This window comes from Vipera berus (assembly GCF_964194415.1).
Source record: "Vipera berus genome assembly, chromosome: 1".
Lineage (NCBI taxonomy): Eukaryota > Metazoa > Chordata > Lepidosauria > Squamata > Viperidae > Vipera > Vipera berus.
This window is the reverse complement of record NC_138202.1, coordinates 159,752,393-159,764,561: the sequence shown is the minus strand read 5'-3', so window position 1 is coordinate 159,764,561 and position 12,169 is coordinate 159,752,393. Positions and strand designations below refer to the sequence as shown.

The 12,169-nt window shown below is 39.0% G+C and overlaps 1 protein-coding gene across 5 annotated transcripts in view; it reads right to left on the bottom strand.

Moving 5' to 3' along the window:
• Positions 1-12,169, bottom strand: part of RAPGEF4 (Rap guanine nucleotide exchange factor 4) — a 182,544-nt gene that overhangs the window by 40,013 nt on the left and 130,362 nt on the right. For all 5 annotated transcript variants that reach the window (XM_081313438.1, XM_081313436.1, XM_081313437.1 and 2 more), the window contains 4 exons: positions 10,487-10,608; positions 9,351-9,537; positions 2,585-2,669; positions 1,347-1,407 (listed from right to left, as the gene is read on the bottom strand). In XM_081313438.1, the coding sequence (XP_081169564.1) occupies positions 1,347-1,407; positions 2,585-2,669; positions 9,351-9,537; positions 10,487-10,608 (455 nt within the window). The remainder of the gene's footprint in view (positions 1-1,346; positions 1,408-2,584; positions 2,670-9,350; positions 9,538-10,486; positions 10,609-12,169) is intronic.

The following is a 12,169-nucleotide window of genomic DNA, read 5'->3' as shown; positions in this document are numbered from 1 at the left end:
AAAGCTCAACTTAATAAGTAGCAACATGAGATTGCAGAGTTCTGAGACTGAAAACAGACAAATCTATTTGACTGTGAGTAAAATCACATTTTAATGTTTTTACACATGACAAAATTTATTGCAAGAAAGCCAGCAGTGTTTCTTTAGCAACCTTATAACTATAGCAATTAGCTTTTTTTTTGTCTTATAAGAAATGATTATTCTTTTTCATTAACACTTGTCAGAGCTAATGTTGGCTGCCTTTCTTCTTCATGATTCAAGGCCTACCAAAGGCCTTGGAAATCTGAATGCCTAATTATGCATGGTGGGCCCAGCAGTGCTGTTGTTTGTAGCTGAACGGATGTGTTCCAAGTTTAGGCAATCTGAGTTCTAAGTCCTTGTGCAACGGCACTTAAAGCTCAAATTAATGACTGGTATCCCTTTGACTTCTTCCAGGTATTTGCAACCTCTATTTGTAAATCACAGTATTTTGCAATCTTTTCTAATTCATCTTCTACATTACTATCTCTTGGAATGGCTACAAAATGAACCAAACATGATTCTTTGCAATGGCGGTAATGTCTGGTGGGCACTGAGCAGTCAGAATTTCAGAATCCCATTAAAGTTTTGCTTTGTCATTTTTCAACGATTTTATCCGCGGTTTTGTATTGCCACTCATTCTTTTTTTACAATGAACCTGTATTTTTTTTCATCCATCCCAATGCAATATGGGATGAAGATGGGCAGTTCTTAAATATGACAACATAAATAAATAAAAATATCTTTGATCATGCCTTTCTATGCTAATCTGTCTATGGGATTTTATTATACGGTCAACAGTCTCATTCTCCCTTCCAGGACAATTGGCATTCTTTAGCCAAAATGGTTGTGTTGTGTTTTCTATTTTTGCCTTGTTGGCTTTGTATGTGGTGCATGTTTTATGAGGCAGCACAAAGCATCCCTTCTGCTATATTCTGACATCATCATCACCATTGTCATCAACACCAATCAAGTTCAGTTTCACATGATAATCAAGTCAACTGTCTCCAGATTCCACAACTATATTCTGCTGTAAGTGTAACCTTAAACAAATTTATTTCGCTCAATTATCTGTCAAATTTATTTGAGAGATCATTGCAGCTTACTGCCAAATAAGTAGAATTACAAAATGCATAAAGTTATGAAAATTAGATGTTATACTCCAATCCCCTTAGGGCTAATCATTGCCCAGACTAAAATCCAAGTTTCAGATTCTCCAATTTCCTCCTAATAGAAATAGCCCAGTACGTTTTGTGCACTTATGTTCTTAATATAATTTGCTCAATTGCAGATAAGTCTAAAACAACCATAAAAAAAGATTTACTTACAAACTGTCCCTGCTTTGGGATGTGATTCAAACACCAGAACACCTGCTAGTTCTCGTTTTACCTTGAAGAAATGCACATAAGCATTACATATAAATTTTGATATTCTTGAACAGCATGGGGACGGGGGTGGGAAGAGAGGAAAGAAAGGGAAGAAGCACCAAAAAATTTCAAAAGATGATAGGCAAAAATCTCATGTCTCCTGAAATCAGCAAAAATCTTAAAAGAGTCCTCAAGACATAAATTCATAATGTAAAGCTCCTCCCACAGACAAGGCTAGAATTCCATGAAAAGGAAATACATTCATTCATATAATCCATAATATATGCCACCTTATTCACATGCTAGACAATCTTTCTTTATTGTTTAGAGACTATGGCAGCCATACCACACAGTTGACAAGCTTTGAGCAGGTGCGGGAGAGAGAGAGAGAACAAAATCTATATCCAGTTATATTTCAAATAATTCATGTTCTTTTGCAATGCTGCCTCCTAAGAAGACTAGTCTTGAGCTATCATTTCTCACTCTTCCTGAAGAAAGCTGTATGTTTTACATTCTTTGCATTCCTGCTATCTTGTGTAATGTTTCCCACAAGTCAGACTGGAGTCTACCTGCCACCAACAGGACTCTGACTCTTCACTATATTTATTGTGGACTGTAAAGAGAAAATTATACAGAATGCACAAGAGTCTGAAAAAAAAATCCTAGATTGACTAATGTTTGATGGTAGTAATCTATGGTAAAGCATTGGTACCATCATATATCTGAACAGCAGACATAATCACTTGTATAAATGAATAATATAAGGGCACAAAATACTCATATTCAATGAGTATCATGAACGTCTGTGTTCTAGCATCTCTAACATGTGAGAAAGAGCAGTGAATAGATTGAGCCTGTTCACTGTTTCTTCCCTGTCCAAAACAGCCATGGAACATCTGCATGTATTGGCTGATAATACTGGGCAGAATAGGACAAACATGTATGTATCTTGCTTTAGGGAGGAAAGTTCCCGCCCCCCAGATTTCAATATAACAAACAATAACCCTTTCCAAATTGTCATCTCTATTTATCTGTATGGAGTTTACACTTTTATAGCCATCTTACAGAAGCAGAAGGCAGAGGAGAGATTGGGGTGTTACTGTACGCAGCCTGTATTTATAAATAGCTAGGCACTAATCAGCCTTAGACTGACTGCCCGTCTGTTTGCCTTAAGGTAATAAAATATTTTAAAAACTTACTGTTGTTGAAAGATGAGATAAAGCTTTAATGTGCAAAAGTTCTTCATAAATAATTTCGAGATCATCCACAGTCCTCTGACCAGGTCTATTATAGAAGATAAATACACATCCATTATGTTACATCACAAATGGTCTGATTTTCAAGCATATTGTTGGTTCAAGAAATTACATAAAGGATCTCAACTCAAAGAGCTACCATCTACAATATTCTGCAGTCTACTGTAGTACCAACAGGGGAGCTTGCTTTGGGCCTTGTCAATTAACAGAGACCCAGGAGGTCTCTGTCACTGCCCTATCCCTTTGGAACAGCCTCCCCAACTCTCCACCCCCCCAGTGCTATAGGTCTCCAAGTGCCCAGCTTCAAACAACTTCAAAAAAACCTTATTTTTCCCTAGTCCTTGGGATAGGACAGGGCTTTTCAAACCTGACCCTTTTATGATTTCTGGACTTCAACTCCCAGAAGGTGGAGGTGGAGTTGCTTTCTCTATAAGAAATAACTACATCTCTACAGAAATAGAGCACAACGATGATGAAAACTGTAAACTTGAATGCATTTGGGTCAATATAAAAGGGAGAAAAAATGACATTGCCATAGGTATATACTGTAGGCCACCCAACCAAACAGAGGAAATAGATGAACTTTTTTGCTAGTCAGCTAACTAAGGTATGTAGGAAGCACATCACAATAGTAATGGGAGACTTTAACTATCCTGACATAAACTGGGAGACAAACTCTGCACCAAGTGGAAAATCAAACAGATTCCTGACAAACCTAGCAGACAACTTTGTCACCCAAAAAGTAGAGAAGGGAACTAGGGGATTAGCCATTTTGGATCTAATTCTCACTAACAGAGATGAAATGATAGAAGGAGTTGAAGCCACAGGAACCTTGGGCGGAAGTGATCATGCAATATTGGAATTCAACATTATGGAACATTATTCAACATTATGGAAGCACAAGCAATAGAATACAGTCAAACTAGAGTCTTGGACTTTAAGAGAGCTAATTTCAATAAACGTAGAGAGAGCTTGGGAAGGATTCCATGGATGAGAATTCTCAAGGGGAAAATAACTCAAGAAGCTTGGGAAATTTTGAAAAGTGAGATAATAAAAGCCCAGTCTAGCACAATACCAACAAAGAGGAAAAATAACAACTCTCAAAAGAAACCAGCCTGACTGCATAAAGAACTCTCTGATAAATTGAAAGATAAAAAGGGCAAGTATAAAAAGTGGAAAGAAGGGCACATAACTAAGTCAGAATATCAGCAAATAGCCCGAGCCTGCAAAGACGAAGTGAGGAAAGCTAGGGCTCAAAATGAACTAAGGCTTGCGACCAAAGTCAAAAATAACAAAAAAAGCTTCTTTCAACATGTAAAAAACAAGAAAAAAGTGAAGGAAATGATTGGTCCATTAGTGGGGGAAAGTGGCAAGAAGGTGACAAGCAACAGGGAGAAAGCAGAACTCCTTAACTCATTTTTTCCATCTGTCTTTACACAAAGGGAAAAAACAGACCAACCTATCAAAAATAGTGCCATAAAAAACAGAATAAAAACACAAGTTAAGATAGGCAAGAAAATGGTAAGTGAGCACCTGTCCAGCCTAGACGAGTTCAAATCACCAGGCCCAGATGGATTACACCCCAAGGTTCTCAAGGAATTGGCAGATGTGATCTCAGAACCACTGAACTATATCTTTCAAAGATCCTGGAGCACTGGGGAACTACCAGAGGACTGGAAAAGAGCTGATGTAGTTCCCATCTTCAAAAAAGGGGAAAAAATGGATCCAGGAAATTACAGACCTATCAGCCTGACCTCAATACCTGGGAAGATTCTGGAAAATATATCAAACAACGAGTCAGCGAGCATCTAGAGGCAAATAAAATCATTACTAAAAGCCAACATGGGTTTGTCAAAAACAGATCATGCCAGACAAATCTTATTGCATTCTTTGACCAAGTGACAAAATTAGTGGACCAGAGGAATGCTGTGGATGTAATTTACTTGGACTTCAGTTAGGCATTTGATAAAGTAGATCACAACCTACTACTTGATAAGATAGAAAAATGTGGGTTAGACAGCATCACCACCAGATGGATTCGTAGCTGGCTGACCAGCCATACTTAGCGTGTGGTCCTCAATGGAACTGCATCAACATGGAGGGAAGTGTGTAGTGGGATGCCCCAGGGCTCTGTTCTGGGCCCAGTGCTCTTCAACATCTTCATCAACGATTTGGATGAGGGGATAGATGGGGAACTCATCAAATCTGCAGACGACACCAAGCTGGCAGGAATAGCCAACACTCCAGAAGACAGGCTTAAGATACAGGAGGATCTGGACAGACTTGAACACTGGGCGCTATCTAACAAAATGAAATTCAATGGTGAAAAAAGTAAGGTTCTACATTTAGGCAAAAAAACCCCAAATGTACAGGTATAGTATAGGGGGTACCTTGCTCAATAGTAGTAACTATGAGAGGGATCTCGGAGTCCTAGTGGACAATCACTTAAATATGAGCCAGCAGTGTGCTGCAGCTGCCAAAAAAGCCAACACAGTGTTATGGTGCATTAACAGAGGGATAGAATCAAGATCACGTGAAGTATTAATACCACTTTACAATGCCTTTGGTAAGGCCACACTTGTAATACTGCATCCAGTTTTGGTCACCACGATGTAAAAAAGATGTTCAGACTCTGGAAAGAGTACGGAGAAGAGTAACAAAGATGATTAGGGGACTGGAGGCTAAAACATATAAGGAACGGCTGCTGGAATTGGGTATGTGTAGTTTAACGAAGAGAAGAGTGAGGGGTGACATGATAGCAGTGTTCCAATATCTCAGGGGCTGCCACAAAGAAGAGGGAGTCAAGCTATTCTCCAAAGCGCCCCAAGGCAGGACAAGAAGCAACGGATGGAAACTAATCAAGGAGAGAAGCAACCTAGAACTAAGGAGAAACTTCCTGACAGTTAGAACAATTAACCAGTGGAACAACCTGCCACCAGATGCTGTGAATGCTCCAACACTGGAAGTTTTGAAGAAGAGACTGGACAGCCATTTGTCTGAAATGGTATAGGGTTTCCTGCCTGAGGAGGGGGTTGGACTAGATGACCTCCAAGGTCCCTTCCAACTTTACTTAATCAAATTATGATTATGAATTCCTCAGCCAGGCATGCTTGGCTGAGGAATTCTGGGAGCTGAAGTCCACAAGTCATAAAAGGACCAAGTTTGAAGACCCCTGGGATAGGATGTTTCAGATTACCCCCTTTTAATTGGGCCCAAGCATGTTGAATGTTGTTCCCTCAGATGACTGTTCCTTTGAACTTTGTGAAGCTGCACAGAGTCATTTTGCAGCTGGGCTGCCTAGGAATTTGATAAATAAAAACATTCAGTCTGAAAATTCAGGGTTTCACAGCACAGCTGATTTCTATTGCTGTCTCATGTCGACGCTGCTTCATTTACTATGAGGACTGACACACAGTCATCTGGTAAACAGTAGAAACAGGTACAAACAGTAGAACATGTGGTTTCCCTCCTTTGTTCTTCCCTGCAGTTTCCTATCCTTCTAACTGGATCTGAGAGTTCCCTAATTTTTCAAAGTAAATTCCAGGAGTACATGGAAGCAATTCTCGTAGCAGAAAAGCTAAATGGATTCCCAGTTAGTATTTATCTATTTGTATCTTTAACGTCCAGAAAATAGTAAAATAACCAGTTAATGTGTTTTGTTACCATTCCCTCCCCCTTTTCTATAGGACATTTTTCCGACATCTGTCGTGAATAATTGCTTTTAATTAAATTGAATGTATTTCAAATTCATTACTGATCAATTATACTTCATCTGATTGGGTAGCAACCCTAACAATAAGTAAAGCATTATTTTCGTGACCCTGCTAGTAGCAGACTGAGCATCTATCAGACGTGAGTTAGCCAAGAAAGATTAGTTCCCATTCTCACTGAAGTTGAGAATAAAATAGTCTTAACATCTTCCAGTTTTGAAAGAGATGCAGGAGTCCATTCATCCTATGGACATAGGAAAAGAAAGTCTTTTCTAGAGTAAAAAAAATCTAGAAAAAAATTAATATGAACCAGACCCAATCCCGCTTCACTTTCACATCCAAATAAGACCATCCAGGCCCAGCAACCTGCTAAGATAGAAAAGATCTCCAAAGAATGCCAAGACTGTATGCCAAACTAGAAAATTAAAAAACAAAAAAATCTGAGAAGAAGGCAGGGACAAACTTTGTCCAGGGAATTGATAACAAAGCCATGATAACAAAGGTCATCATGGAAGAGAGCAAAGATTGCAGGAAACTAAAGATGTTCATCTGCTAAACGCTCAGCCAGGCAGAAAGGAAGCATCAAGCAGGGAATTAGCCTTGAACTGTTATGCAGCTACAAAGAGATCCAGGACTGATCCCCTCACCCCAAGCTCCACGGAACCCTTATCTATCTTTCCCAAGGAAAGGCTACCTGTCCTGGGGAGATTCCTGTATTATAAGCAGAATATAATAAAGTACTTAGCTTGAACTCCACACATGTGTATCTGGTTGTTTGCCCCCTGACAATCTTAGGAAGAAGGCCATGGCCAAACCATTTCTGAAAAATGATGCCAGGAAATAGCACAGACCTGTGTATGTAGTCACTAGGAATCAGGGTTGACTCAAAGGATGTAACACGCCCATTCACAATCAGACTTCACACCAGACACAACTTACAGTTATGGTGACACTGTGTTTCAGAATAGAATCCTCTCTGCTGAGCAGCTTTTCAGGGTCACAGAATTTAAAAAGCTCCTTCCTTCATATGCTGCTTGGCAGATTATCTGTCTGTCTGTCTATCTATCTATCTATCTATCTATCTATCTATCTATCTATCTATCTCTATCCATCAATCAATCAATCAATCAATCAATCAATCAATCATAGATGATCAGGTTAACAGGGATAAGCAACCTTGGCTCTTTTATGACTCGTGGACTTCAACTCCCAGAATTCCTGAGCCAGCCATGCTGAGGGGAAAGGGAGAATTTCCAAGCTGAGCCATGCTGGCTCAGGAATTCTGGGAGTTGAAGTCCATGAGTCATAAAAGAGCCAAGGTTGCCTACCCCTGGATTAGGAGAAAGTAGTGCTGCTCTCTAAAATCTAGGAGTGACTTGTTGCATGTCCTCTATCCTTTCACACAGTTCTCTTGAGGTAGCCATCTTGTCATTCATACAATGGACACTCCTTCCGCCAAAATAATCTGAATCAGATCCATAACTCCCACCTAAGTGTGTGCCAATGGGAAGGGGAGGTGAAGACATGATGTCAAGATATCATCATGCAAAAGCCATGAGTTATGTATTTGTTATCAGGCATTGGGATGTAAGTACGAAATGGCAAGATTTGTGTGATGACATCAACATGCGCGTGTTGTTATTTTGGCATACTGTGGTTTGGCATGAATGCCACTGCTAGAGAATGACTATTCGTAATTTAAGAACAAACAAACTGCTACAGGTACCGTTACATTCTAGCTTGGCTTAGAAAATAATATGGGTAGCAATCAAGGTAGAAGCCACCATCATACAACAACTGCCTATTTCAATAACAATTTCCAATAAATGCCTTATTTGATTTATATTTCTAACACGTTCCAGTGAACCAACATTTTTGCTAAACAACTAAATCAAATGCTAAAAATCAAATATTAAAAAATTAGTATTGGTTGTCACTTTTGAATCACACAATAATTTTTAAAATAGAAGTCACATATTTCAAATAGTTTTTCAGTGCATGTAACAGATTTATATTTCTTAACACATACATCATTAGAAACAAGCAGCTTTGTAGCACCTTTTTTTTTAAAAAAAAAGCTAATTTTATATTTAGAGCAATGTATGTATTTTGATAAAAAGGAGGGGGCACCCCTACCAATAGCAACTACGGTCTGCCAATTTTCTCCTTGCCGTTTTATTCTGGTTTTTTTTTAACACCACAGACATTCTTTCATCATTTGACAGTTAAAATGTTGCAATGAAATAAATAAAGAATTTTTAAAGTTCCCTGTCAAAACAAGTGACACATTTTGCAAGTGAGTTTCAAGTTCGAAACAATAGGAAGCACCTTTTAAAGCAGCAGTGCCATTATACGCTCAAATGCTCAAAATAATCTTTTCAGCATTTTTTTAAAAAAAAATTAAAAAAAACATTATTTCTTTCTTGGTAATTATATGAATTTTGCAACCTCTTGAAGAACTGTAAGCCAAAGGCAGCAGCTGTGGTAATTTACAAGCAGAGGATATTTTTCAAATCAACCCAGAGCCAATATCCTACACTTCCTGTGAACTTTAATAATAGGATCGTGATAAGTGGGATAAGTATCTGGACTACTCCATAGACTGAAAATCAGTGCTAACTTGGTGGAAAACTTTTTGCACCTGGAAAGTTATTAGTCAATGAAGATTAGCCTAGACTCTTTCTGCCTAAAAATAATTTTTCACCCAGAGAATGCTTTGAATAGCAGAAATTTTCACCCCTTGACTATAGGGCATGTTAAGAGGTAGAGCATAATTATAGGTTCTGGGTAATCAAGCCCATCAAAATACCGGATGCAGTTTAGGTCTTTTGCTTTATTCTATCAAAAAATAAAACATATCTGAGTTATCATTTCAATTAGGTTTTTGTGCACTGGTTCCTATAGCTAAATACTGAAACTGCACATGCCCTGCCAAGTATATATACGGGTGAAAGATTTAAACCAGGGTCTCAAAAACAATAATTTATTAACCATCTTACGGCTTCCTAAGAATCATCCTCATGTGAGCATCGGGTCCAATCTGAGCAAGCAGGAGGATGGTGTCTTGTAACTCTTCATCACATTCCTTCTTTTCTTCCTCAGTTGGCATCACCGGGGCATCTTCATGCTCATCATCCAAAAATCGATAAAATAAATATTTATCCTGGAAGTATTGCTCTTGGTCCACTGAAAGCAGCCATAGGATATATAAAAAAAATGATGGTAGAAGGCTTTACATCAGCAACACAGAATCATACAGAGCTGCAGTTCTCAGCAGGCAAAGGCAGGGCTCTCCATGGAAGTCCAGCCAGTTGCCAGAAGACTGCTGGACTTCTCATAGATCTCTGCCAAATATGGCTTGCCTGTGCCAGAAGAGAATGTCAGTGCTGGTGATTCAATACATTAACAGACAACGTGCTCGCTACTTTTGTGTTGGATACATCCGTCATGAAATATCTATGACTCTTCCTTGTATCTGACTCCACCACACCTCCACTATGTGAGCTTTAAGTATCTCTCTTCTAGTGCAATATTTTTCGGTTAAATGACTAGATTGCTGACATGCTATTTGGATGAAAGAACTTTTTTTGTTTGTTTGTTTAATCTTAATTTTAAATTCAGTATCCACACCAACCAAATTTCTACAGAAAAGTTTTCACGTTTCAAATAGGATTTACAAACAAGCGTGTGGCCTCTTCGCAGAAGTTTTAGAAGAGCCATTATTATTTTTTTTGCAATCTGGCACTGTTCAGTACTTTTTAAAAATCCAGTTTGGGTGTCTGAAGGCTCTCTGAGAATTTGATCTGAGGTAGAAGTGGCTCTGCGGTGGAACCACCAGGTGAAGGGGAGGAGGCCCTGCTAGGAGGAGTAAAAAGACACTCCATCTTAGGGTCCATTTAGAGGAGGAAGCATCTTAGATCTCACTATTGGTCCCACCTTTAACGTGCTTGTCCTTTACTGACAGCGATTCCCCTAGGAACAAACTGCATCTCTGTACACTGAAATAATTATATCTCTCAAGCATCATAATTTAAAGTATAGCTTATGAACTTCAATAGATTTCCATTGCCTCCTTTTAGAATTACTCTACTAAGGAACGTACGTTCTGGATTTCCCATTTCTAAGTTCCTCTTACCATGATTGAGAACACCTTCCTCCAGCAATACTTGCCACATGCCCACAGCCTGGGTCCGTAAATGAACACAGGAACTCTGCTGCATTATCCAGTCTACGAGTTCTGTTCCTACACAGCATTGTCTAAAAGATGAGAACAATATCAGTAGTTTTAGGCACAAAATATTTAGTTAACTTTGTTGTTGTTGTTGCTGCTGTTGTTGATAGATTTATACACTGACTTTCCTTCAAGAGTGCCAGGCAGAAATGGATGAAACCTACTACAGGTAGTCCCCAACTTAATGAATGTTCAAAAGTTACAATAGAGCCCCCCCAAAAAAAAAATTCTGACAGCTGCCCCCTTCATGGTCACGTGACCACATTTGGGGCACTCAGCAATCAGCCCACATTTACGGCTGTTTGCAGCATCCCCTTGCCACATGATTGCAATTTATGAGCTGTAGTAGCCCAGTGGTTAGAAGGCAGTACTGCAGGCTACTTCTGCTGACTGCTGGCTGCCAGCAGTTCAGTAGTTTGATTCTCACCAGCTCAAGGTTGACTCAGCCTTCCATCCTTCCGCGGTCAGTAAAATGAGGACCCAGATTGTTGAGGGCAATATGCTGGTGCTGTAAACCACTCAGAGAGTGCACTGCGAAGTGGTATATAAGTCTAAATGCTATTGCTAATGCTGTTATGACATTTTTGCCAAAACCCAGAATTTACTTTTTGTTTTGGGCAAAAACAACCCATAGCGAACAACGGGTTTGCTTTATGACCATTGTGTTCACTTAAAAACCGCTGCAAAAAAAGTAATAAAATTGGGTTGGTCACATGATAATCCATTTTACAACCACCACAATTTATGATTTAATGTGCAGATTCTATTATGGTCATCGATTGGGGATTACCTGTATGAATTGAGTTCATCCTATGCTTACAGATTTCTATTTTCCCAGAAGAGTGACTACCTGCCACTCAGTTTTTCTTCTTAGCTCCTAGTAAGGTTTTCACATAGCCCTGTTTAATAGAATAAGACTGTGATTTATTTCCTATCTGGGAAAAGGCTTTGGTGCTGTTTTGCTGAAATGTTCCCTTTGCAGGGTTCATTGAACAGTTCATATAGCTTGCAACACATACCACAGTCTTATCCTATTAAACCCTGATAGGGTTTCTTCTGCTATGCAGATTTCGCATCATAATAAACAAAATGTATTTAGATTTCTGAACCTGTTTGCTACAAATTTTAAACATTAATCTTCCATGCAGTCACCCCACAGCAGTCTGAGGAGGAGACTGTCTTTCAAACTATTGAACAAATATACATAAATACATGCAGATAAATGCATGGACAATAGATATATGAAGATGCTAGAAACTAATTTGCCTCTCATTTTTATGAAAGGATAGGTGGAATGATGTTTGCTAAGAGTATCCAGTTTCATACTAGACACAGCAATACGTATAGGGTCCTGCAGTACGCTAAAATCAAAATCTCAACATAGGTGTGTAGTCTTGGGTTTAACTTCTTGACCTTCTCTTGACATTTTTTTCAAATGAACGGAAATTTGGGCAATTAGATTATGGCCTTGAGATCGGAAGGCACCTGCACAAAGACGAACTAATGGTTCTGACTGGGCTTAAAACTGTTGGTTTCAATCTTATCAACTTCATTCCTTGCACAAGAAGCACTAGAAACACTTAAGAC